Raw genomic sequence first — 26,385 nt, 5'->3', positions numbered from 1 at the left:
ACCTCCAGACCCAGACTGGTGGTTCTGACTGACCGATGTTCACATGGCGAGTGCATTTCTTACCTGAACCATCAGAATATGTGGACTACTGTCACTGTATTTACAGATAAACATCCTGTGAGGAAATCACGACAGTTAATGAAAATGCAGATCAGCAGGTTAATAATTCACGTTCAGTGTCCCATGTTTGTTATGATAGCATATTACAGCTTAAAATTAGATTTTCAATGACTTTTTCTACACGATTAAATAAGAAACTCAATATTTTTCAGAATTATTATTATTATTAATGAATTATTTCAGTATTATTCGATTTTTTTAAGTTTCAGGTTTATTTGGCATGTGCAGGTTAACACGGGGTCAACAAGGAACAGCTCAGCATTCAGATCACTGAGGATAAAAATAAGGTAAAGAAATGAAAAAACAATGTGATACAATTCAAGTTTAAAAAGTAGTAATATAAAAATACAAAATATAAAATATGCTCAAATATAAAGAAGCTTCAGGGGAACCCCTTGGACAAGAGACGTGTAATTAATTTTTAAAAATATGTCACATTTTAAGCCTGGCCTATTTATATTTATATTTACTTTATTCACCTATTTATATACTGAGTTATTATCCTGTATGTGTCTATGATTGATTAAAAGGTCGTGCATAATTATTATCGGTTATTAAATGCCAACAGCTGTGCGTCTTTGGACATTCATCCCGTTGGAGTGTTTGTTGTTTCACGATCATCTGCACCCGCACAGTCACCATTATTTGGATGAAAACCCCCCTGCAGCACCTCTGCAAACCTGCAAAGGGTCATGAACCCCCCGTTGAAGACCCCTGATATAAAGTATACATAGTATATACATGTATTGAGAAGTGTCAGGATGTGAACATAGGTTACACTACAATCTAAAATGCTGACAGTGGGAGTGAACAGAGTAAAAAGTGAGTGCAGAGTAAAGTGACAAGTGTTTTGCAGGATTGCACCAAAGGATTTGAGGACGTGAACAGCAGAAAACAGTCCTGTTAGATGAAGAGTTCAGAAGTCTGATAGCAGAAACTCTTCTTGAGTCTTCATGTTGACTATTTACAGAACTCTCTGTAATGAAACTATACTTTAATTAACCCTAGAACACTAACGATAAAATTAGTTACACCATCACTACATCACGTTAGTGTTCTAGGGTTAATTACATTTGCAGTAACTTGCAGGTAGTTCGACTACATTCATATTTTCATCCTGTTTCTCATGGTTAAATTACTTTTTGATATTTGTTTGTGTAGTTTAGTGAAACTGCAAAAAAGTTGCTTCTCTAAATCTTGACTTTATTGGGTGTCTACTAAACAGGCGATGACACGCAGCAAAGCACCACAGGCTGGAGTCAGAAGTGTATTTGCACTTGTGCTCTTACCAGTTGAGCTGCTGAGGCGCCCTAAGTGTTTGTTTCTGCTGTTAATTAACAAGTGTTCAGACAAGTCGTTACCTGAGTCATTGAGCTCAGTGCCGAAGCCTCACCTGGACTGTAGTTTGTGAAAGGCAGGGGACTGACAGACTGTGTTTACAAAGTAAAAGCTTTCACATGAATACAGGAGGATTGTATTCTGTGGTTTATGTGTGAAGTGTGAACAAGTGGGCACATTTTGCATAGAGCTCAATGGTGAGTGACATTTTCACTGTGATTGGATCTTTAGGATATTTTTAAATCATGTTTTATATATTGTATGCAAAGCCGTTTTGAACTGACCTTCTCCTCAGGCTGTAGTTCAACATCTTCTTTCTCCTGGGAGTTTGCAATGGTATGCTTTCAAAGTAGCTCTGATTATTTATTCATTTTTTTAATCAGTTAATGATGGATCTGTCTGACCCCCTAACAGTGACAGCTGTGCACAAAGACAGAGGAAGAAACACCTTCGAACCCAGATCAGCAAAAACAAAATATATTTTAAGTTTTTTGTTGTCTTATATGAACAGTGTCATGAATGTTATGATTATTCACTATATTATGAGCAGTGTCGATATAGAGCCTATGTTTTATCTTAATACTCGAAAGTTGCATTCCACACTTGATAAAAATATGTTTTAACATTATCTATCAAACTGTTTTTCACAAATAATACATGGATTCATTTTCAAACTACAAACTGAGTTATGTTTCTGTGCTCTCGTGAGCATCTGTCTCCTTTTAGCGAGGAGGAGACGTGACATTTTGTAAACAGAAAGGCACTTTGTTAACTGTTTGACCTGCACACAACGACCATTAATGCTACAGAACAAGAAAAACTTGATGGGATACCACAGACTTCATACCATGTATGATTCGGATTCTTTACATTTTCAAAATGTTGACAATGTCTGGAATCCGGCGGTGACGAAACTCACGTGCTTTTCATCATGAGTACATTTTTGTCTGTGAATTCTCAGTGTGGGAGATTTGATGGCGTGCTATTGCAGCGTATGACTTAAGGGTGGCACTGTTGGGCTTAGTATGAGCTCAACGTGACACTTTCCATGCATGTATTCATAACAAGACATGTATATGTGCAGCTTTCTCATTTTTCTTGTCGGGACGATAAACACCAGCAGAATTAAATGTGCTGGGGATCAAGTTTATTGAATCATATCATATCACACATATGTTTGACATGTTTGACATGTGTATTAATTAAATACACTTAATTATTTCCCCAGCAGGGCCACAGTGTCACACAGTATTTGCCCTCGGTGTGCTCGGGGAAGATTGTTCTCATGGCAGCAGCATTTCCAGGACTTAGGAGTCTTTGTCTGGCCATCAACAAAAGTCTTTGGATTACTAGTGAGGCAGGCTCACAGTACAGCTGCGTGCGTGTACAGGCAGGTCAGTGGAATGACTGGAGCTCCGGTGGGCTAAGAACTCGGAAAAATGCAGTTTGGTGAGATTGCAGATTAGGTGGGAGGGAAGGAGGAAGAAGGGAGGGAGGGAGGGAAGGAAGGAGGGGGGACAGGTGCTGACTACATGGAGGGAAACAAAAGGCACACTTCACCTTCTTCATGGCTCAGGATAAATTTAAAAAAAGAGATTTATGAGCACTGTTTTTTTTGGCGTGCTGAATAAACCAGAAGCTTCTCTAAGCAGTGTGGATTCTGCGGTGCTGTGTGACATTTAGCAACTCCACTTTCTACCTTTGGAGACAGGCCTGCCTACCTGTGAGCTCATTCCGCCTAGTAAGGACAACAACAGCGCTGAATGAACCGGGGCTTTTGATTGGGCCTCCAGGCTGCAGCCAATCCGAGCGCAGGGAAGGAGTCACAGGGAAAGCCACTGCACCTATCTGCACTCACCTGATACTTTACCTGGCTGAGCTCAGACCAAAGCATCTCATTACCTTTCCAATACAATCTCTAACTGAGGCTCATTGTGTCCCGTAAGATCCAGCAGTCAAGGTGTTCCTCTGTGTTTGGCTTCACTCGGACAAAGACCAGAAGAGCAGACATGGCCGTGGCTAATTTCCACTACATTACTCGGATGAGCAGTGGCTTCAAGGTCTACATTTTAGAAGGTGAGCTTTTCTTTTTATCGCTTATGTTGCTTCAACTTGTCTCACCTTGATCAGTGGATTTAAATCTCTGCTCTCGTTATTAAGCTGAAACACTTCATGTTATATATTCATATATTTAGATCTCATGTTAACACCTGTGTGCTTCTTATAATAACTTTTTCCTCTGTTCTTTGGAGTGTTTATAGGAAACACAAATGAAAACATGTGATGACAGTCACAAATACAGATATAAACTAACGGGAATGTCCAGCTTTTAGAAGATACTTTGTGAAATATGAGAAAATATAAGTAGATACTTTACAGAATAAAGAATAAAAGACTCCTTATTAATACTTATTGTCTTTCAAAGTCCTTAAGATTCATCTAAGATCCTATAAATTGTGCTTTCACTCACATCTTTGTCGTATTTCTGTTAATTATTCATAAAATCTGATTAAACAGAAGGTCAGACTGCACAGTCCCGCTGCTAATAAGGAAGAAATATCCATGCCTGAGGCATTAGAAAATCAGCATAGGTGTGGTTATACCTGCACCCCCCTCCCCTTCCCTCCCCCTCCTCCTCCTCCTCCTCCTCCTCCTCTCCACAATGGCACACTGTGTGAAGGAGAAGCTCACAGGTGTTGGAGTGTGTGTGTTGGAGGAAATGCGTATTGGAGCGCTGAACACTTTAGGGTTTTTTTTTTTTTTTTTTAGGGAAAGACACTGTGGACAACTTTGATTGTCTCACGAGATAATCAGCTCATTGTTTGAGTTCAATAAGGAGATACATGTCACGCTGATTGCTCCTTTAAAAACACAAAAACAACATGTTTGAATACAGTCAAAGGAGCCGTGAAGCTCTCTGAACCATCAAGTGTTAACTGAGCATACAGTCAAACAATGGGCTGCGGTGTAATTAGGCTGCCATTACATCGTCAAACAACGCTTTGTGCTTTGGCTGCATGCATGACGGTGAACATGTGAGTTTATTGACATGGGCTCAGACCTGTGGAGGGCAAAAGTATCCCTCCACCTTAAAAATCATTAAGTTTCTCTTGTTCCACACACAGGTGACATCATTGTTGCTGTGTTTCAACTTGTGCAGTTGTCTTTTCCTTGATGGCTTGTTCGCAGATGGGTGCCGCCCCCCCCGCCAAAAACAAAAAAATCTGGATCCTCCAAGATTAAAAAAAACCTGTTGATTGTGCCCTTTAGACTGCGCCATAGGGCTGATTGCCAACATTATGCAGAAAAACAACATTTACCGTTAGTATTGAATCAGCTGTGCAGTGTTGTAAGCCTCACAGATCAGGTAGATCAAGTTCTACAAGTTAACGGAGTTTACAATTAACGGTGACAAAAAAACATTTTCCCACGAATAGCAGTCATGCAGGTTGACGGATCAAAACAAGCAGTTACTCATCACCGAGTGACACACACTGTGTCAACGTAGTAAAGCCATCACTGCCAGTAATTTGGTCGTTTCTTGCTTCTCCAGGTTTTGACAAGCTTCTTAGTCTAAATCTGCACTTTCATTTTTGTTTTTCAGGTCAGCCACACCTCAGAGGTGAAGACAGATACAGACATATCACAAATGACCGGGCGCGAGGCCCGACGGTGTATCCAATCAAACGCAAGCGCAGCCACGAGAGAGGCCTGACACTGGAGGAAAGGTTGGTGAACTCGCCGTGTTTCCGATGATAGCTCGGTGTTAAAACTCTCAACTGGCCAATGAGATGTGACATATTCTCATGATTCAATGTTCCAGGCGAGAGCGGGCACTGAGCAGGTCCAATGGAAGAGCTGCCCAGAGAGCTGCACCACCAGCACCACCGCAACCACCAGTGCCAGTCCCCTCGGTGTTTAACAAGCCACAGAGCCCCACGTCTACCTGGAGTCCAACACCCAGTCCGACCAGCCCTCTGCCTGCCCATGTATACTACACACCAGTCATGGATGAACCTCTTGCCCTCATCAAGAAACCAAGGAAAGACCCAGAGAGCACAGAGGAGAAGACTAAAAGCTCTGCTGCCACTCAAATCCAGGTAATTCACCAACAACACTCTGCACGTGTCCTAAACATGTGCTCCTCTCAGAGAGCACGGATGTTTGTCTGTCATATCGTATGAAAAAGTGGTAGTACTGTATGACCCTTTAGTCTTTAGTGTAGCTCCAGGCTAACCACAGTGGTGGTTCGTCTTCCCATTTGTAGTCAGTGAATCCAGCTGCACGCAGACATTCTTCCTCTGAGTGGGCTCGCAGGCCTAAGCTTGTCGGAGCTATGCAATCCAGCCGGATTCAGGAAGAAAATGTGAGCAATGGAGGGAGGAATGCCATCAACAAGACCAAACAGACTGCTCTGTCTTTGACCTGCATATGCCACCTCCAAAGTGGGAGTGATCTGACTTCCATGGAGCAAACCCAACCAGTTTAATGGGTTTTCGAATCAAACTGAACTTTATACACTGTTTTAATGCGATGGGGTGACGTGCGCAGTGAGGTTTAAAGATCTGTGAGATGAAACTAACGAGACATTTCTTTGTTGTGTCCAGATGCGTCCCTCTGTGATCACATGCGTCTCCTCATCAAGAACTCCATCCTGCAGATCTGAGGTCCACAGAGGCCACTCATCAGGTCAGTCTGACACTGTGAATGAACTTATCAGACGCTCACTCCCTAGTTGTCACGCATGCATCATAACGCAAGCACACACTCACTTTTGACTCATTGAGGTGTGTATTTAACGCTTCATCACTCTCCCTGCAGTGATTTCCAAATGCAACTACGACCACGTAGTCGAGGAGCATTTCCAGAGGAGCCTCGGAGCGAACTATCAGAAAGCTCGCTCCCAGCAGCTCTCCATCAGCGTGTCAGTCGACGACCACTTCGCCAAGGCTTTGGGAGACAAGTGGCCGCTGATTAAATCCAAGTCTACGTCTTGTTCCTCCACACCTCCAAGCAGTCCAAGCGTTACTCACTCCCCAACCTACAGCCACAGCCCAAATCTTTCCCACAAAGAGTCCACCAGCAGCTCATCGCCAACCTCCAGCCACTGGTCTGTCAATTAAAACAAAAAAAAAACGACCTCCACGACGTGGAAAGAAACTGGACTTAAACATTTCACAGCGTGCAGCTCTGCTTGCTGAGCAATGGAAAACGCCAGCGCATAGTGTTTGAGAGAGGGGCGAGCTAACAGGATGCAGGAGTGCTGTCACTTTGGGACCTCCGTGTGTGTGTGTGTGTGTGTGTGTGTGTGTGCGCTTCAGATTTAAGACACACTGACACAAATGTAGCATCAATTTGTGACGTTTTGTTACGTTTCTGTCCTCTGCTTGTCGATAGCGTCCCTGAGATACTGTAGATGGTGATGTGGGATGGTTGAAAAAAAAAAAAAAAATCAGCCAAATAATTCCTTTACATTTCTTTGACTTTGAGTCGTTCTCTTAATGCAATAACTGAATGGCACGATTTCATTGTATTATATTTATGTTGTGATACACTTGGGTTCCTTACAGTCTGAATGACTAGCCTATCCGCTGTATGATGTTACGCTTATAAGCTGTACACAGAACAAAGACTTTCAAAAGGACTTTGTAAAAAATAAAAATCTCAAAAATACTTTAATACCTTGGTGTGTTTGTGGTTTGTAAATTTGTACAGGGTCACATGGGATTAAAAAATTTATTAGATTTATTAATTTTGCTTCGCTAAAAGTTAATAAAACTTTTGAATCCGACCTTGAAAAAAAAAAACCTGGGCAGGGCGGTGAACCAGACAACCTAATTTCAGCCGTGAGTCAGTGTACGTCTGCAGCACGTCCGGCGGACACATGGCGTTTTATACTCGTTGCCACACACTAAGTGGAAATTAAATAGATGTATGAGCAACACGTTGGGGACTTTTTCCTGTAAGTTTGTTAGGGAATGTAGGGTGCATGTCCCAGCAGGCAGCAGGCCTTGTGTTCTGACATTCCTGTCTCCTGAGAAAATGACTCTGTAAGATCCTACAGATCCTGTTTGGCAAGGGATAGGAGGGAGGGAAGAGGGGAAGCAAGGGTTGGGCTAATATAGGCCTGAGCATGAGAACCAACACAGCTCTTCAGTTACTTATTTGCATGTCCTATCTTGTCCAACTTTAAATATGATAAGCAACATTTAAAAAAAAAAAAAAATCCAAAGCTTTGAAATTACAGAGTTGCCACATTTTAAATAGGCAGGAATTACCCGAAATGCTCTGACAAGTTGGGGAAGAAATGTGTAAACCAGGCAGCAGAAACGTGAAGCTGGATGTGTTTTAACATGAAGGTTAAACATTAAGGCAAACCATTAAAAGTGCATACGCTTACGTCATCGGTAATCTGAGTTAAGACGTCTGCCAGAACCTCTTGAAAATCCACGATACGGCAACATAAAGCTGACGTCTAACGGATGGAACAATTCGACACATGAAAGGAGGAAAGAGTGACAAACTGCTGGTTATTACTTGTCTTCATTAAGTGTTAAAACTGGTATTTCCACATAGGAGTATAATCATTAGCCCGTGTAACCTGAACAGGGGCATTGATGCCATCTAGAGGCCCTTAGGTAAACCTTAAACAGCCGACATTGTCACTGAGAAACGGTCTCACGTTGCACACCGAAGAGCTACAAGAAAGAAAAAAAAGAAACACAGCTCTGCTGCTGCTCTGCAGGTCAACTTGTTTCTGACTGAGTGACCCTGAGAAACTAAAGAGAGACACCAGGACATCACTTTTCACTCAGGTTCACATTTTATTGTGCTAAAAACAACATTTTATGCAATATAACTGTCGAGGAGTGAGTCTATGTTTTAAATTCCTCGACCTGCTTACAGATACAGCATCTCATGCTCTAAACACAAAACAGTTTGCCGTATGAGATGGATGAACAGAGCTCTGCTGATCTCTGCTCATGAGAATGTTCGGAGAAAAACCTTCTCAAGCTGCTCCACAACAAAATGCACATTGTTGTTTGAGGCTACAATAAAAAGATAATGACGACTCCGAATCCCTCAAACATGACAGAAAACAACATTTAACTCAATTTGACTGCGGCAGTGGTAATTAAGTAACGCACCACAGCGCAGGAGATTGGCCAAGCTCTCTGGGAAAGCTCTTGTACTTTTGTCTCGACTATCAAAAGTTATATCACTGTCAACAAAGCGTGAAGCATTTTGTAAATAATTCAAATTACAGCTCTGATCTCATGAGAACATGATTGCACGGAATGAGTGTGTTTCTGTTGTGGAGCAGCGTATGATTCATTTCTTGAAAAAGGTTCGACCTCTTTTGTATTTAAATGATCAAAGATAGCAATCATGGATAATTGTTTAAATAATGACAGTTGGGTTTCAGACCGCCGGGTGTTCCCCATCCTAAACGGGCAGAATCGTTTAACCCACAATAGAAAGTAAAATGTGACCCTTAACGCAGCTTAATGCTTATTCCTGGTTTTTGTGCATTAAGCTTCATTTCATGTGACCTCAAGTGGAATTTTTAAATCGACGACAAAACCCCCCTCGCAAACGTTGCTCACGAATGTGAAAATGTCTTCTTTCAGGACAGAAACGACTTTTTAAATACAGAAAAATCCTGAAGCAACTCCAAAGAATCAGCTGTAAAAATCTCTGCAAACACAAGAGAACAAAACCTGAACATGGCAGCAGTGGGACGATGAGAAGAAGAAGGAGAAGCTCGAACCTGTGGTCGTTCTGTAGATGTCACATCTATTCTCGAAGCAGGTTTCAAATCTCTTTTATACTTTTCAGACAAACTGCATCGGAGTGTGCACAGATGAAGCATCATTGATGACAGGCAGGCATGTCTCCTTTGGGGACCAAGACATTTAATGTAGCTCTTTTATTATTTTGCAAACTTCTAAAGAACCATACAGAGGATTACCAGGATTTAAAGAAGCAGAAGAAGAGACGTGCAGCCTAAAAAGTCTTTATACTTATTAAATAAGGTCTTTGATAAAGATTTGATATCTGCTTTCATTTAAAGGTTTCTGGTTCCATGTAATCCACTGACTGATGTACTTGGAACATTACCATCACATGTCAGCGTATCTGATCCTCAAAGGAAAGTCACAGAACTTGAACTGTATATCTTTAAGAATCTGGTGAGAAGAAGTGGAATAAATAGATACATGATGCAAGGAGCAGTCCACAGATATAATACATGCTCAGCTTTTACAGCTGAAGAGTGAAGAAACTGGCAGATTGAAAGAAGAAAACTGTGCCACGATCTAAGCTGTGGATGGATAATTGTAGGGTTGCAACTACCGATGATGATGATTGGATTTGATGTGGATTATGGGTTAATCGTCCAATCATGTCCTCAATTAATCGATTAGTTGTTCATAAAATGAGAAGAAGTGGTTAGATGTTGATGTCTTGTTTTGTTCACAACCCAACGATATTTCATTTACTCTCACAGAGGACCAAAAGAAACCAGAAAATATTCACACGAGGGACGCTGAGATCAGAAAATTAGGATGTTTTATTCTCACAAAATGACGATTAAGTTAACGGCTGACAACTGATTCATTAATGGTTGCAGCTTTAGATCATGTGACACGTATCCAGGGTGTCATCTCTTCCGGTTTGTGGACGTGAACATAAGCATTTAGCACTCGCTTGATGAGCTATAGACGCATGTGACTCACTCGATGTGATGTAATCTGTTGTTGTTGAATCATACCGGTATGGTTACATGTACATGGGTGTGTTGTATGAGTGGATCGTGGTATGTTCTGATCCAGATCTGGCAGCAGTGTGTCCATAAATATTATCCTAACAATAATGTTAGTCTCAGGAAAACAGCAATAAAGGGAAGTGCCCTCAAGACAACGTCGTATAAGTTAAAACATCCTAATAGCTGTGTAACCCTGATTTTTATGACAAATAATAAGATGCGTCTCTTCACCAACATGAACCTGTTCATCATCAACTTTCACTTTCCACACACACATTCAGGTTTTCTGCCACCTTCACATTTCTTTCCAGCAGAGTCGTGAGTCACCTCCATCACATGCTTTTTTTGGAAAAGGTCAAAATATTCCACACAGGTAGCGTTCGTGTCACGGATTCAAACTGCAGCTAAATAAATGAGTAATGAAGAGGAACTCATCAGCACATTTGGAGGCAATGTAGCATCCCAGAAAAAAAATAAATCTGCTGACACCGAAGACACCCTGACAATCTCAGTTAGAGTGAGTATGCAGGTTGATCAGTAACAAAGTTTCCTAACAGTCTGAGCTACACACACTACAGGTGATCCTCCAGAGAGCAAACCTGAGTTCAGAGAGACTCTGGGAAAAGAATAATACAATAACAAATGTATAATCTGGAGGAGAAATGAAGAGACTGTCCTGTTTATAACCAGAATATGCTGAAAGTTTAAGGTTTGGCCAGTAGGTGGCAGCAGAGTTGGCACGTGATCATCACCTGTGGTCACCTGTGAGCACATGCACGCTCTTTTTTTTTTATTTGTAGTAACACGAAATGAGCAAAACTATACATAGTATCCAGGAATATTACAGTGGATACTTCAAAATAATAAACCCTGATTAGCACAAACACCCTGCAGCCCTGCAGAAATGTCCTTTAACAACAAGAGGTGGATAAATTTAGGCCAAAACAAAACATCCAGAGTGTCTCCGTGGTGGTTTTTAGGAAAAACACAATTTGGGGATTTCAGGTTCGGCCATGCATAATCAAACACAACTGTAATTATCCCTCCGTGCCAACAAACAAAGTTAAACATTAGCTTCCAGCAGCAGCAGAGGTCCCATGACTGAGTGGAAAGGCGTGCACTCAACATGAGCTCAATATATAAACCGACACCTCCCAACAGGAGAGCGCTCCACACATTACAGGCTGCAGGACTGAATAACACACACTGTCACTGTCACACACAGCACAGGACGCACAGACTGGACCAGGACCCGAACCTGAACCTTCAGCTGGATCTCACGTGTGAGTGTTCAGATATTTTTATTTATTTATTTATTTCTGTTGTGGCTCCATTTGAATTATGCAACAGCAGCTAAGGAGATTAACATACCGTTACTTTCTATACTGATGCTGAGTCTGTTCACAGTGACTGCTGACACTTATTAACAGCTTTAAAGTCCCTTTCTGAAGCTTACAGTGGATTTATTTGTGACTTTACGCAACTGGAGTTTTAGAGGCTACTACAGAGAAGGATGGAGATCCAGGATCCTGTTAGAAACAGCAAACACACTGTGACCTGCAGTGAAGTCACAGCCTGTGTCCAAAAATACAGCAGTGCTGTTTATTTAGGGGATATTCATGCTTATAAAATCTGCACGTTGCATAATTTATGAAGTCTTCTTCCTGTTTTTGTCATATAAATAAGCAGCTAATGACTTATTACTGGAATAAAACACTTCATCATACCCACTTCCCTCTGCCTCTGCTGTAAATCATGCCTGCAGAACATGCTGCTTGGTTAGTTTTAGGCTTGTTAATACGTGACCAGTAAATCAGGAATACTAACCTCTAACCTGTGTGTGTTTTCGCAGTGTGTCTCGTCAGAGGATCGCTGTCACGATGGATGTCCCTCCCGTCTCTTTACCCTGTCACATGACGATGAAGCCTACGCACAAACTCTGCACAACTAGCTCACAATGCATGCTGATTTCTTGCCATTAACATTTTTAGAACTGAACCAAGAGGTTCTTTCATCCATTTTGCTGTAGAAAGTTATTTATAAACGCACATTACCTCATAAGTCAGAGTGAAATAACCACACATCGACTTGCTTTATTGTTTAAATTTAAATTAATGATGGCTACGACTACTCTAGCAACCCTGGCTGCTGTCACTACCACCGTGGCTGTGGCCGCTCAGTCTGACATGTCAGGCTACTTGTGGCTGCTGGTGGTGGGCTTCATCATCGCCTTCGTCCTGGCTTTCTCCGTGGGGGCCAATGACGTGGCGAACTCCTTCGGCACCGCTGTGGGCTCCGGAGTGCTCACCATGCGTCAGGCCTGCATCCTGGCAACTATCTTTGAGACAGTGGGGTCAGTGCTGCTGGGGGCCAAAGTGAGCGAGACCATCCGACAGGGGATCATCGACGTCCAGATGTACAACGGCTCAGAACACGTACTGATGGCGGGGTCGATAAGTGCAATGTGTGGTAAGCACGTCACACGTAAAGATGTTTGAGCAGTGACTGCGTGAACAGGCCCCGGCTCATGTTTTTTGTCCTGCAGGCTCTGCTGTGTGGCAGCTGGCTGCATCATTCCTGAAGCTCCCCATTTCTGGAACCCACTGCATTGTTGGAGCCACAATTGGCTTCTCTATGGTAGCCAGAGGTCACCATGGGGTCAAATGGATGGAGATACTGCGCATTGGTGAATATGTGTTGTTGTTCTTCTAACTACCTGTTAAATCTGAAACAGAAATGTAGCTGAGATCGTATTAATGAACAATCTTTCGAATGTTTTTTTGTGTTCTAAAGTGGCCTCGTGGTTCCTGTCACCTCTGCTGTCTGGCATCATGTCAGGAATCCTCTTCTACTTCGTTCGCCAGTTCATCCTGAACAAGGTGAGTCCAACAATGACCACCAGGCAAGTGTTTAAAAGTTTAAAAAAAATACTCCATTATCATCCAAAACTCCAAGAAATGAATATACATTGGTCGTATTATATAAAAGCTACATACTTATATATGACATAAATAGATTTTTAATACTGCTGCATCAGTTCTTATCAAATATACTCTTCTTCTACTTAATGTAGTCCAGTGGTTTCCCAAACTGTGGTTCCACCCCAGTCAAAGGGTCACAAGATATATCCACTGGTTTGAGAGATGACTGATGGTGTGAGGAGGAGAAAGTTTTGTCATTTTTGGTGAAACAGCTCGCCTGACTCTGTCCAAACAAAACAAAATCCACCTACCAGCTCCTATAAAGCTCAATAAATACATTTTCAGACCAGAGAGAGACTCCAGGAAGAAAGTGTGTCAGCCTAATTCATGAGACTTGAGGTGATGTAGGCACTGAACAATGTGCTTGGTGCTATTTACTGTACAAACCTCAGAGCGGTATCAATATTCTCATCTCAGCTCCCACATGTGAAAGAGTAATGAGTAATATTTATCCCCACAGACTGACCCCCTCCCCAACGGTCTCAGAGCTCTGCCCATCTTCTACGCCATCACCATGGGCATCAACCTCTTCTCCATCATGTTTACAGGAGCACCACGTGAGTACCGACTCCACACACCACACCCACACTTCTTTTAATTCTCACTTACTGCACTGCACCAACACGGGCAGCTGTTGACAAACCCCCCCGGGGAGAGGTGAGGTCTGAGTAAACATAGGTGCCAAAGAACGAGAACGATTTTTAATATTTCAGATTGTTCCTGTGGACATTATTTCATCAAGTCTTCTGTCTGATGAACTGCTCCCTTTAAGACAATACTAAAACTCCAGACGCTAATTAAAACAGGATCGCAGAAGCCTAAAGCCAGCAAACACAACAAGAATAAAGTAGAAGCAGATGAATGGGAATCTGAGAAAGATACAACTATTAAACGGACAATCTCCATTCCTTTTTGTTTCATTTGCAGGATTGAACTTATCGAGAAGTCAACTGGCCTGGGCCCTTCACTGAAGGCTGCAGGCCGGTGTGTGTGAGCAGAGCTCACTCCTCACACTGATACTGCACACACACACACACACACACACATGCCAGAGACACACAAAGCCATTGTCTTTTCATTTGAACACACTTGAGCTGTTGCATGTTTGTGGTTATTACGGCTTCTTAGCCACGCTGATGATGGAAGAAGTCGCTGCTTTTACTTTGTGGCCGTTTGATTTGTTGTTAACCTGCAAGAGTCTGCGAGAGCAAACAGGTAAGTCACACTAACCTGTGTTGATTCAGTCACAGCAGCAACCATTCAGCATGTTGTGCTAGCGTTAAAAGAAGTGTGTGCACACTGCTTATCACTCGCCTGCAAGACTAGAAGTCTGTTTCTCACTATCTGATTAGAGGAGTTTGTATTCTCGCTGATACTGTTGTCTGTACTGACCGTTGGCATGGCCACTGGGACATTTTGTATATCTTTGGACATAGCTTATAAGCATGGGCGTGGTTACATTGGAAAAAAACGATCGCTCTTTTTACTTGGAACTATCACATGATGAAAGGTCATGCTCCTAAAATAGACCAAACAGGTGTTTGAAAGTAGATTAAAGTGTGTAGGAACAAGCTTTTTTCATTTCAGTTTCTGTTTCTCCTCATCTGAGACGAAGTTCTCTCTCATGTCCCTGTCTTGTTCTGTCTTGTCTTCGTGTGCACAGTGCTGGGTTTTGACAAATTGCCATGGTGGGGCACGCTGTGCATTTCGCTGGGCTGTGCCTTCGTCACGGCTTTGGTGGTTTGGTTCATTGTGTGTCCGCGCCTCAAGAAGAAAATCAAACGTGAGTAAAACATTTCCTGACGTACTGACCTCCATTCATGAGTGCATTTTGAATGAAAACCAGTGTTATGCACATTGGTCAGCAGTGAAAGATATTGTTATTCTGGCTGAAACTGAATGCAAACATCTTGAGTCACTAGAATACATATGTTAAAAAGTGGTGTGCTTAAAAAACAGACAGGCTGAAATGGAGCAAGAAGAGCCAACATGTCTAGTCGTACCCCGATTCTATACTTATACATCACTGCTCAATAATCAGGCAATCACATAAACCAGCTCCTTGCCCCTGCATCCATCCCATAGACTGTATAAATCATGGACGTTGTTGGCAGTCCTGCCTCCACCGGCTCCACCGGCTCCACCGGCTCCCGGCTAATCCAAAAAACTTTGCAAATTTTGACTCTGAGTTGAACGCTGTACTGTACTTCAGGAGCAACAGCTGCTGCTCCCTGTGAAACTCCACTAATGGAGAAGACCTCCAGCAAACCTGCGCTAGCAGAGCAGCCGGTGATACCTCATGACCCTCAACCCCAGGATCCCCCAGCTGACAGTCAGAAGGTGGCGTTCAAACTCGGAGGCTCAGAGGAAGCCGACCTGGACAACAACGACATGGAAGCCAACGGTGAGAACTAAAAGGACTGAAATGAACGAACTAATCTCTGCTTCATCTGACTTTGTTCACCAGTTGATTTGAAATGTATTGATGTAGGTCTGAACGGCACCGTTGGTCCCATGATGATCACCGACCCTCACAGTGGACGGTCCCACACCATCCACAAAGATTCCGGCCTTTACAAAGACCTGCTACACAAGCTGCACATGGCTAAAGTCGGCGACTGCATCGGCGACAGTGACACAGAAGAGCGGCCCATCAGGAGGAACAACAGCTACACCTCCTACACCATGGCCATTTATGGCATCCAAGGAGATCCCAAATACAAGGACCTGGACGGCGGACTGCAGAGAAGACCGAGGGTGGACAGTCACAGCAGCTACAGCTCGGCGATGACCAGCGGGAGCACGATCCAGGACGGGAGCGTGACCGAGGAAGCTGGCACGGACCTCCCTCTGGAAGACGATGAGCTGGAGGTCGACCAACCAGCCGTTTCCACGCTTTTCCAGTTCCTGCAGATCCTCACGGCGTGCTTTGGCTCCTTTGCTCACGGAGGTAACGATGTCAGGTAAGGCAGGGGCGGCTTTTCTCTTCAAGAATTTCTATGTGAGCTGTTCATCCAGAGGATTTACAGATGTTTTCATATCACTAGCAATGCGATCGGTCCACTGGTGGCTCTCTGGCTTCTGTACGAGAGCGGCTCGGTGGTGTCCAACTCCCCGACACCCATTTGGTTGCTTCTTTATGGTGGAGTTGGCATCTGTGCCGGACTCTGGGTGTGGGGACGCAGGGTGATGCAAACCATGGGCAAGGACCTGACACCCATTACACCCTCAAGGTACGCCACATATTTATATCCTATAACAACTAAAATTCCGATAAATCTCATTCTTAAAGCATACTAATGGATTTTCTTCCAATTCAGTGGATTCAGCATCGAGCTCGCTTCGGCAGTCACGGTTGTCGTGGCGTCCAATATTGGTCTTCCTGTCAGCACAACCCACTGCAAGGTGAGGAAACGTGAATATGCTCGACCTTCTCAAAGTACTTTTATAACGTTTCTGTCATGTGAACTCAGGTGGGATCTGTGGTGGCCGTGGGATGGCTGCGCTCCAGGAAATCAGTCGACTGGCGACTGTTCAGGAACATCTTCATCGCGTGGTTCGTCACGGTTCCCATCTCCGGGCTGATCAGCGCCGCCATCATGGCTCTTTTCATATACGTTATTCTGTGAGCTTGTTGTACGACTGACAGGGTAACAGATAGAACATGCTCCCTATGGTCTCTATCAGTGATGTTTATGATATCATTCAATGTCATCTCAAGGTCAAACCAATGACGTTCTCATAGGAATATGTCCATGAATGATGTAGGATCTAATAACACTGTCACATATCCAGAAGTCTGTGATCCTGTATATCCATATGTATATTTGTATAAAAGCAAAAAAAAAAAAAATCCAAACTTTAGATTTAAAAAAAAGGAAAAAGAACAGTTATATTCTATGTTTGCGTGTTAAAGGAGTTGCTTGATTTGAAAGAATTTCCATGTATTTTACTCACTATTAAACATTTTTCACTGCTTGTATTTACTGTGGGAGGGGTTAATGAGGTCGTTTTATTTTTAAATATGATTAAACAGCTACAATTCCCAAGAAAGATTCATTTTTGTGATTTGCCTGATGGGTCACCAGTGTTTTCCTTTTGTCTTGGGGTAGCTGTGATGGCAGAGAGGTGCAGAAAAAGCCCTGCAGAGCTTACGGCCTCAGTCTGTGCATGGATCGGCCTCGTTCAGTTTAGGGTGCTGCACTGCCTTCATTCCTCTAAAGTTAAACTCTCTAAAATGTTCCCAGACGTAGATTCAACATGTGACAGATGCAGATTATCACATAACCCTCGTGTGGTCCTGAACTGTCCACTTACTGGAGCTCAATCTTCAAAACGCTGTCCCATGTTTCTCATGGTGATTCAGTCGGACCCTGTGATCTGATCTCACTGGAACTGGATTTGTCACTTTGGTAGCACTAAGATCATCCGCCAAGCTGGACTCAGTGGCTGCAGGAGGTGTTGCAACATCTTTAAACTTGGGAAACTGAGACGCACGATACCTGTTACCTGTTACCAATGCCAATGTCGCCTCTGATACCTTTGACCGAATTTGGAAAGCATTTATTGAGGATCTCAGATCTCATATTTAGTATCAAATGAAGTAAGTCTGATTTATGAATCGTTCTGTGTCTCTTTGTGTTTTTGTAGCACGTCACTTTGTCTTTTATTATAACTGTTTGTTATTATGTAAATATTTGTACTTTTTGTATTGTAGTGTGGCTGTTCTACGTCACATTTTCTACGTCCATGCCATGATCTAAAAACAAATCCAATAAAAACAACAACAACAAACACAGACTACATGTTTTCATGTCCAGTATTTAGCAGCATCACTTACAACTATACTTCTATATTCTGCCACCTATATGAGGGCTTTTCTCAGATAAACCAGTGACTTGATTCTACAAATGTCCCACTGAGCAATCCAGGCACAAACACACTGATATCTTTATTTTATTGTATTGTAAAGCTGACTACTGCTGCAGCACAGCTAATGTCAGACACACTGCAGCTCCACAACACCAGAAGAGGTTCACTAACACCAAAAGGCCACATGATAGTGCTGCTCTCCAAATAATTGAGGCCACTGGTGGAGTTTGAAGTGGATGAATGATTCATGGATGAATTATTCATCACTTGACCAGTTTTTTATTTTTCTTGCCTGCACTGAGAAGGGTTCCTTTGATTGTGAATCTGTCATGTGCATGGTGAGAAACAACATGTGTGTCTGTGTCAGGATGTAACCAGAGGAGGAAAAGGCCTTTTTAATATATGAAAACACTGATCATCCAGCCAGAAAAGCTCTCTGCTGATTGCCAGATATTCCTTGTTTGTTTGCAGGTGCGTTATTTTGGAAGCAGGTGGTGCTGTTGTCTCATTTTGCAGGATTTTCCATGAAGCTGTTGAACTGTGGCAGACTGCTCAGTTCTGTTATCACAAGCAACAACATCGGTATCAATCATCCAGGAAAATTCTGATTCAGACAAGACTATTGGATTCTAATCTACATCTGAAGGTGCCATGAAATAAGGCAATAAAATAAAAATATGCTTCAGATACTTTATCAGACATGATGCCATCAGTAAAGTAAACACATCATCAGTATGACATGACAGATGTGTCTCACTGCTTTATTTACACAGTTCTATGAACATTTCTTTTATTTTGTAACTCAAATTCATCAACCCAGGTTTGATATTATCAATAGATACTTAATAGTTTTCCATGGTTTTGATGTCTAAGTCTAACCAGGAGAGAGAAATCTTTGAGATGGGTTAAATCTGGGACAGCTGGAGATCTTTTGGATGAAACATCTTCACAGGTCTACAGCCAAGTCCAGTTGCCCCAGATTTAACCCATCCTGAAGAAAGCTGATACAGACAAACCTGAAGTTTGACTGCAGTTGATTTTTATCTGTGTGGTTTACTGTCAGTACTCAGCCTGAGCTCTTATCACAGTCTGACCTCTCTGTCTTTCCTGTCTGCTGTGTGACTCCACACTGAATGTTTCTGTTTTTTTGCTTTATGTAACCACCTCTCCATCTGATCTGCTTCCCTCTCTCACTGTGTCAGCAGGGGCTTTATTTTGAAACCAGACACCGGAAGTCCTATCATTTCATTTTGTCTTAATTGACCACTTTGGCTGGTTTTTGTCGGCTGTGTCCACACAGGTGCGTCCTGGACGTTTGTGCGTAATTTGCTGCTCCGGCACAAAAAAAAAAAAATTAAATGCGTGTTTAAAAAAACGCGTGATGTTTTGGCAGAAATTGCGCGTGTGCACCGCACACACACACACTGACAACCAACGCAACTGGGGCATGCATTCACTTTAACACAGCGGACCAACAAGCTGCTGTACTGGAGTCTGGAGCAGATTCACGGGGGATGAAACGACGTCTTGGTTTTCTGCACTAACGCTGGATTACGCGCAGCTGCGGGACGTGCGTTTGGATCTCCGGTTCGGGGGAAAGCAGGTGCGTGTCGAGATTCACACCTCGGTTTGTTTTTTTTATTTTATTTTTTAGTTTTTGTCTTTTGCAATCTTGATTTTTCGGCCGGAAAGAAACGCAGCGTCTCTACCTGACAGATGTGTGGCACCACAGCTGCAGCCTACAGGTCTGTACCGATGCGTGCGCGTATTGTGCATGAAATGATAGAAACATTGAAGCATGAAGATCTTGCTGTGTTCTCTGCACCTGATCAGCTCTGTGTGTCTGACTGATATTCTGCTGAGGATTATGGGAGCATCTGGCTGCTCTGTCCCCTCCACACACACAATCTGATGACAATCACAATTATTTGTGCTGCTGAACCAGCTCACAGGCTCATGTACAATTTATTTTCTCACCACACTTTAAGTAAACAGAATATTTGGCCAAGAGCTGCAGGCCACTAATGGGGAACTGGGTTTGTGTCCTCTGTAGCAGACTGTTGAGGCTCCTGAGAGGAATCACAGCGTTTGTTTACCAGCGTGTTGTTGTCTGTTGTCTGTGTACAGAACGTCTCCCGTCTACCTGATCTGCTGTGCCGGGCTGTGGAGGACTGAGGCTGCTACAGCTGCAAAGCTAATCACCATCAACCTCATCGTCATCATCAACATCATCATCTGCCACTTCAAACACGACAAGACCCAGGAGGACCGGAGGGGAGGGCTGCTTCTGCCGGATCAAAGCCCCGACAGTCATAAAGTACCTGTAGACGATGACTCCAGCAGCATGAGATAACTCGAGGACCCCCACACTAACCGCTGATTCGAGCTCTTTCAGTTTGGCGCTGATGAAAATGTTCCAGCGTGTCATAGTTGACTGACAGTGCTGTTTGAGCTCCGGGACGTCGCCAAGCAGCTCAAAGCGCAGACAACCACAGGAAGGAGATGGCACGTCCTGGATCGGGGTTGCTGGTGCCCGTCAACGGGCTTGGGTACCCGCCTCAGAACCTGGCCAGGGTGGTGGTCTGGGAGTGGCTGAACGAGCACGGGCGCTGGAGGCCCTACACTGCAGCCGTTTGCCACCACATTGAGAACGTACTGAAGGGGGACGCCCGGGGAAGCGTAGTCCTGGGGCAGGTGGACGGACAGCTCTCTCCTTACATCATCGACCTGCAGTCCATGCACCAGTTCCGACAGGACACAGGTAAGAGACGTGACAGCTTCCTGTCCACGCACACAGACGTAAACACTCCAGCAGCTCTTAATGAATTCTCCTTGGCTCGTCCTCACCACAGATGATGTCATATTACCACACCGGGATTAGAACAGAGCCAGGGCCTTGATGTGGTTTGCTGCACACACACATCTTATGTAACTTTCAGGGGAATAAACGCTGCCTCCCCCTCCCCAACCTCTGGGACTCACGCACACGAGCGACAGGTTGAGCTCGGAGGCGTTTCAAACTCAACAGGACACAAATGACGATAATTTATTCACTCAGGAACGCCGCGACCTTGCCAAAGGTCACCAAGCTCGAGGTGGGAGGGGGGGCGGCTGCGTATTCATCAGGCAGACGAGTGCTGGAGCTCGGCTTGAACGTGTTGGTGATACAGTTGGCTCCAAAGGAAAGATTATACAGCGTACGGGAAAATCAGGTTTTTAGACGCTGAATGAATAAAAGTGGCCAATAAAAAGGTTTAATGTGCGTTAAGGGAGACTGAGGGATCACCTACCTCTGGCTGTGGCATGATGACAGTAGTATTATATCAATGATGATAGTACACATCATTTCAGAGTAAAATCCTCCCAACACAACCTTTGTTTGGTTGACTGTAATTCTCTCTGACTGCTACTTTTTCTTTAAACATGACCAGATGTTTGTGCTGTACTCCACCAAAGCCCAACACACTCCCTGTGTTTGTGTGTGTGTGTGTGTGTTTGTCTGTGTGTGTGTGTGTGTGTGTGTGTGTGTGTGTGGATTCACCTTCCTGTCGTCCCCGGCGTTTGAAGCAGACATGTGGGGGAGGTTTGAGACATCTGTTAGATCCAACCTCGGTGAAATCTCAAGCTGCCGGAATTATTCTTCACGTCTGATTCGGCTACATATCACCGCTGCGTGTTAAGAGTCCCGTCGTAAATCACACGAATGATTGTGACCTCTGACGCTCAGGATGATAAAAAACAAGGTTTCATCACCTCTTTGATGAGGTGAAGCCTGAGGAGTAAAAGCGTGGCTTTATGTCTCTTACTTGAAGGTTTTATGTAACATCAGAAGGTGACCTGACCACCGGGGATCTGCGTCTCATTCATTTGCACACCGACATTAAAACATACCTGCTTCATTATGCGAAACAAACTGTGATCAGACGTCTCTGTAACTGGTTAAAGCAGCCGCAGCTTTAATAAGTTGTTACGCTGCATGCATGTGTGTGTTTTTATAGAAACCCATGTACAGATGGGCGTTGCAAACTAAACCAGGCTATAAATTATGTGGTATGTGGCCGGTTGAAGCTGTGTAGCCTTAACCCTTTAAAATAAATACGAACATCGAAGCAATATTTTAAAAAATCAATAACACAGATTTTTTTTATGAATGCTGCTCGCCATCTGTAGGAACATTTCAGGACGTTTTATTTGAGTATGACAGAAGGGCTACATGATGAACTGGCGATTGATATATTTGTGTTTTCTCTTCTCTAATGTTTGAAATGCTGGATATGAGCGTGGCAGTGTGTCTGTCAGGAGGCCTGTGGCGTGAGGAGCTTCTCCTTACTGCTGTGATCTCCTCTGATGGAACGTCACACCGAGCGCCACACGTGTCTCGGGTTGAACCACTGAGCCGTTTGTCAGCCATTACCGCAGCACACGGGGCTCGGCCCTGACGTTTATCGTCCTCGTTGTGCCGTTCAGGTGTGTTACCTCCCCCCTTCGGATGGGATAAAGCTGTCACCGGTGATGACAGTGGGTCCGTTCGCGTCCCCATCACCGTGGACGAACCTCAGCCATCGATCTGAGCTCCCATGAAGCCAAGCTTCCAGGTTGACGTGACGCCGCTGCACAGCTGCTTGCACACAGGATCCCAGTGAGCTGGTTTTAATGTGGACTGCGATGCATCTGTTTCACATCGGATGTTTGCTATATTTGTAGCTCGGCAGGTCAAGCCACAGCCACTCGCTCCGTTGCAGGCTCATGGAGTGTCCCTGTGGGGAAACCCCATTTTGTCGCCGAGCCAGTGATCGTCCTCTGAGGCTGTTTTTTTTGGAAAGAGCTGGAAAGAGATTCGAGAGTGCTTTGTGAACCTTGTGCGTCTGTACATGTGTGCTGACGTGTGGCTGCACCCGGCCAGCTGTGGTGTTTGTGTCCCGTCCCTGCAGGCCGTGTGGAGGTGCCCTGCTCTCCTGTGGGCTTGGGAGGAGCTCCCTGTGGGTGGGAACCAGCCAGAGTCACTTGGACTAATGAGACAGCAGCTATGGTTTATCTCCATGGCTCCCTCTAATCAGAGCATCATGACGACAACTCGTGCACCACAGACGATGCAGCAGGGCCCCTTCTCTGTGGAGAGCAACCTAAACACATCTGTGTTTAGTTGGCATTTAAAAACACAGGGCGTGGACTTCATAATACAGCTACCAGTCTGCGGTGAGAGCCCAGATCTTTGTATATGCAGTATCACTGAAGGCTTAGAGGCTTATATATAGTGTGGATGAATATCTGGCCAAAGGCAAGAAGAGGATTGGCTCCGGGCCAAGCAGGATCGATCGGTTCTCCTCCCCAGAGGGGCTTTTGAACCTCTAAACACTGCTGTGGACTGATCCCCTTTCACTACACCCACTCCCATAGCAAAACACATGGGCTTATCTGCCACCTCCATCATAGACCAACACTTGTGGCCCGGCCCGTCTGATGGATTTCACACTGCAGCTATTGCTTCTGCTGCTGCCGGCCTTTTTAAGCATTTACCTCTCTCTACATTTTCTCTCATGATGGAGGGACGGATGAATCCGTCAGCACTGTTCACTTCAACTTAATTGAAGGTTCTGTTGGTCACTGTGGTGACGCTGTGGTCGTGTCACCACCAGAGGAGTCCGTGCAGTCGTAAAAAGGTCAACGCAGCAGAAGAGCTCACAGTGTGAACATGAATAGATTACTGGATTGATTAACCGAGACAGATTCTTCAATCCGACTGTTTCTCAATCGCTCCGACCGTGACAAACGTGCCTCAACCTTGACACGACATCCCACCTTTTAAAACTGAACTGAAATGATTGTACAAAAAATGAAATTCACTGTGTTACTGTCATACTGTGACAGCGCCTCCGAGACCCTCCATCCTCCGAGGATCTGTCATGTGATGCACACTGGCCCAAAAATACTTTACCCCGTGAACTTACTTTGAAAAAGAAGCGGCTGTAAAATGGTGGATCAGAATTTGATCCATTTGGTCCAATAACATCTGGAAGGTCTCGCTCAGTTAAATCATTTTCAAGTCAGCGAAGGAGAAGTCGGAGCCCCACAGTGCACACGCATATGTGAAAGATCTTTTTGGTCTCATGCACCAATGACCAGCTTCCGTGAGAATGAACGGAGCCCTGCCTCCATCGCTGTGTCCAGATCTCTTTATGCATCCATGACTGCAGGCAGTTAACCAGCTGGAGGTAGTAGGGTTGTGTAGTTACACCGTGTGATGGTGGATGTGTCCACTGGTGGAGATTTGGCTGTAATGTTTCTACCCCTTACGTGAGAGCTACAGTTGATGTCTGACTCCACACATGAGAGTACCGAGGTTACAGAAGTACTTGTGTCAGCTGACTGATTTGAACTGGACCCATGAATGAGAGATCACAGGTCATCAGCAGCTCCAGCGTGAAACATAACGTCTGGTGGGAATAAGATTTGCAAGCTAGGCCGAACAGCATCCTTTTGGCATAGCACAGTTAATGCTCAGGAGTTGGTGGAGACCAAAAACAGAGCTGCAAGGAGAGTAAATATTGGACAGACAAAGCTCTAAAACCTTTTTATATTCTTACTGTTCCAGAATCAGTTATTGATATCCAACGTGATGTGGACAGAAAGGGTATGAAACGGCGCGATGACGTGTTGACGTGCACAGGACAGAAGTTGACTGCACGTCGCTTAGCAACGTCGACCAGATGTCAGTCAAACGCTGCCAAGTGAAACTTCCCTCCATGAAAACTTTTTTTCACAAATATGTCCAGAAACAGATTCATCCTCATCTGAGAAAAAAAACTCTGCAGCATCTTTTCTAGATATATTATTTCACAGAGGCTTTGTGCACAGAGCGTGTGCAGAGTGTTTTCTGGAGCTGTAAAGGACATTACAGTTGCTCTGGTGCTCGCTGTTGTGAGATGGCCCATGTGTGACTGCAGAGATAACCCCCTATCAGCGGCTGTTGGCTGCCGTGTTGCCGGGTGCGAGGCTTTGTTTGTTTTGGTTCCACAGGCGTGAGAACCTTCTCTCCTCTGGCTGATTTCCCCTTCGGCGAGCAGCCCTCCCCTGACTATTACGGTGAAAAAAAAAAAAAACCCACAGAAGACAAAGAGAAGATAGGTCCTGTTCTCATGTCTGTTTTGTGTTAAGCTGACAAACAACAGAAGCTTTGTGGTTGTGGTCTGAATGCTGCCTGTAAACTTGCAGAGCATATGTAACCCTGCACGTTGTTTTACTTTTATGTAGTTTTGCATGTAGTAAGTGTGTGTGGGAACTAGTTTGTTGGTCTGTGGGAGGAAGCTGTGTAAAAAAAAAAAAAAAAAAGGATTCCCGTTATGTACGTGATAAAGGTCAGGTGCTGAATGCATCAGCTCATGACTGAAATCCCACATGCGTCAGAAGAAAGGCAAGAATGAGCGAAGGAGCCGAGCCCAGAGGCTCCAAACTGTCAGGAAACAAGTCGGAATGGAAACGAGACAGGACCAGGCGCTCAGGTACTGCGAGTGCTTTTTCTGTTTGAACGTGTCTGCAAGAGAAGCACGTGCACGGCTCCACTGTGAACCTGCAGCAGGTCACCTTCAGACCACATCCTGAGCCACGTGGACTAAAGATAAACAGACGTGACATAATGAACAAATTCCTTTCCTCTTAGAGCTTCTAGTAATTAGTGTAATTAGTCAGCGAGGGTCTTTAGCAGAATCAAAATGGTGCTTCGCCAAGGTGGTGCTAAGGTGTCACTATACACGGGGGTCCATTACAGCCCCAACCAGCTGGCTGGATTCCACTTGGATGTCTGCAGGAAAAGGGATTGAGAGGAGGGAGGAGGTGGAGGGGTGGAGGAGCTGACAGAGGTGAGGAGAGAAGAGGAACAGAGGGAGAGGTGGAGCGTTTCCCTGATGGAAAGTGACAGTCAGGGTGGAGGGAGGGGTAATAACGCTGAAAAGACCCTCAGCTGTGCACGTTTCACACATTCTCACACATGTACGGAGATTCAAAGTGTCCCCGTCTCAATGTAAGCATTAATGAATGTTGATTTTTATAGAATCTATTGATAAGAAATAGATCACCAGAGTCTAAAATCATTTATGTGTTCGGATCAGCAGCCCACACAAGATTCAGTTTATACTGACATGAAATGTTGGAAATCACAAGAAACAAAGAACTGCAGTTCCTCTTCTCGTCCACTTGAGGTTGGCTCCAAAAGTCCAAATGTCCAAATGTCCAAATGTCCGACTTCACTGCAGAAATAAACATGCGACAAATAAGCTCCACGTCTTTGCATGAGACAGCAGTAAAATAAAA

The 26,385-nt window shown here is 44.2% G+C and overlaps 3 protein-coding genes across 5 annotated transcripts in view; all 3 read left to right on the top strand.

Moving 5' to 3' along the window:
* Window positions 1-3,082: 3,082 nt before the first annotated feature.
* On the top strand, window positions 3,083-7,128 carry vgll4l (vestigial like 4 like). Its single transcript, XM_010753206.3, has 5 exons — window positions 3,083-3,534; window positions 5,063-5,186; window positions 5,282-5,558; window positions 6,066-6,147; window positions 6,280-7,128. Exons 1-5 carry the CDS (start codon window positions 3,468-3,470, stop codon window positions 6,579-6,581), a joined length of 852 nt encoding a protein of 283 aa, XP_010751508.1. The 5' UTR covers window positions 3,083-3,467; the 3' UTR covers window positions 6,582-7,128.
* A 4,241-nt stretch (window positions 7,129-11,369) lies between these two features.
* Window positions 11,370-17,937, top strand: slc20a1a (solute carrier family 20 member 1a). The gene is made up of 11 exons (XM_010753204.3): window positions 11,370-11,508; window positions 12,078-12,694; window positions 12,771-12,911; window positions 13,019-13,104; window positions 13,667-13,763; window positions 14,870-14,989; window positions 15,419-15,610; window positions 15,698-16,169; window positions 16,254-16,439; window positions 16,527-16,611; window positions 16,680-17,937. The coding sequence occupies exons 2-11, from the start codon at window positions 12,340-12,342 to the stop codon at window positions 16,833-16,835; spliced, it is 1,890 nt and encodes a 629-aa protein (XP_010751506.3). The 5' UTR covers window positions 11,370-11,508; window positions 12,078-12,339; the 3' UTR covers window positions 16,836-17,937.
* Window positions 17,938-19,259: 1,322 nt separating this feature from the next.
* dtx1 (deltex 1, E3 ubiquitin ligase) overlaps window positions 19,260-26,385 on the top strand; it is a 45,621-nt gene continuing 38,495 nt past the window's right edge. Inside the window, exons 1-2 of one of the 3 annotated variants that reach the window (XM_027278256.1) lie at window positions 19,260-19,681; window positions 20,206-20,839. In XM_027278256.1, the coding sequence (XP_027134057.1) occupies window positions 20,581-20,839 (259 nt within the window). In that variant the 5' untranslated portion in view covers window positions 19,260-19,681; window positions 20,206-20,580. The other 2 variants (XM_019276563.2, XM_019276557.2) reach the window with 2 other exon arrangements.

The sequence above is a fragment of the Larimichthys crocea genome, chromosome III (assembly GCF_000972845.2).
Source record: "Larimichthys crocea isolate SSNF chromosome III, L_crocea_2.0, whole genome shotgun sequence".
NCBI classification, from domain to species: domain Eukaryota; kingdom Metazoa; phylum Chordata; class Actinopteri; family Sciaenidae; genus Larimichthys; species Larimichthys crocea.
The sequence above is the reverse complement of the archived record's forward strand: the minus strand, read 5'-3'. Positions and strand labels throughout refer to the sequence as shown.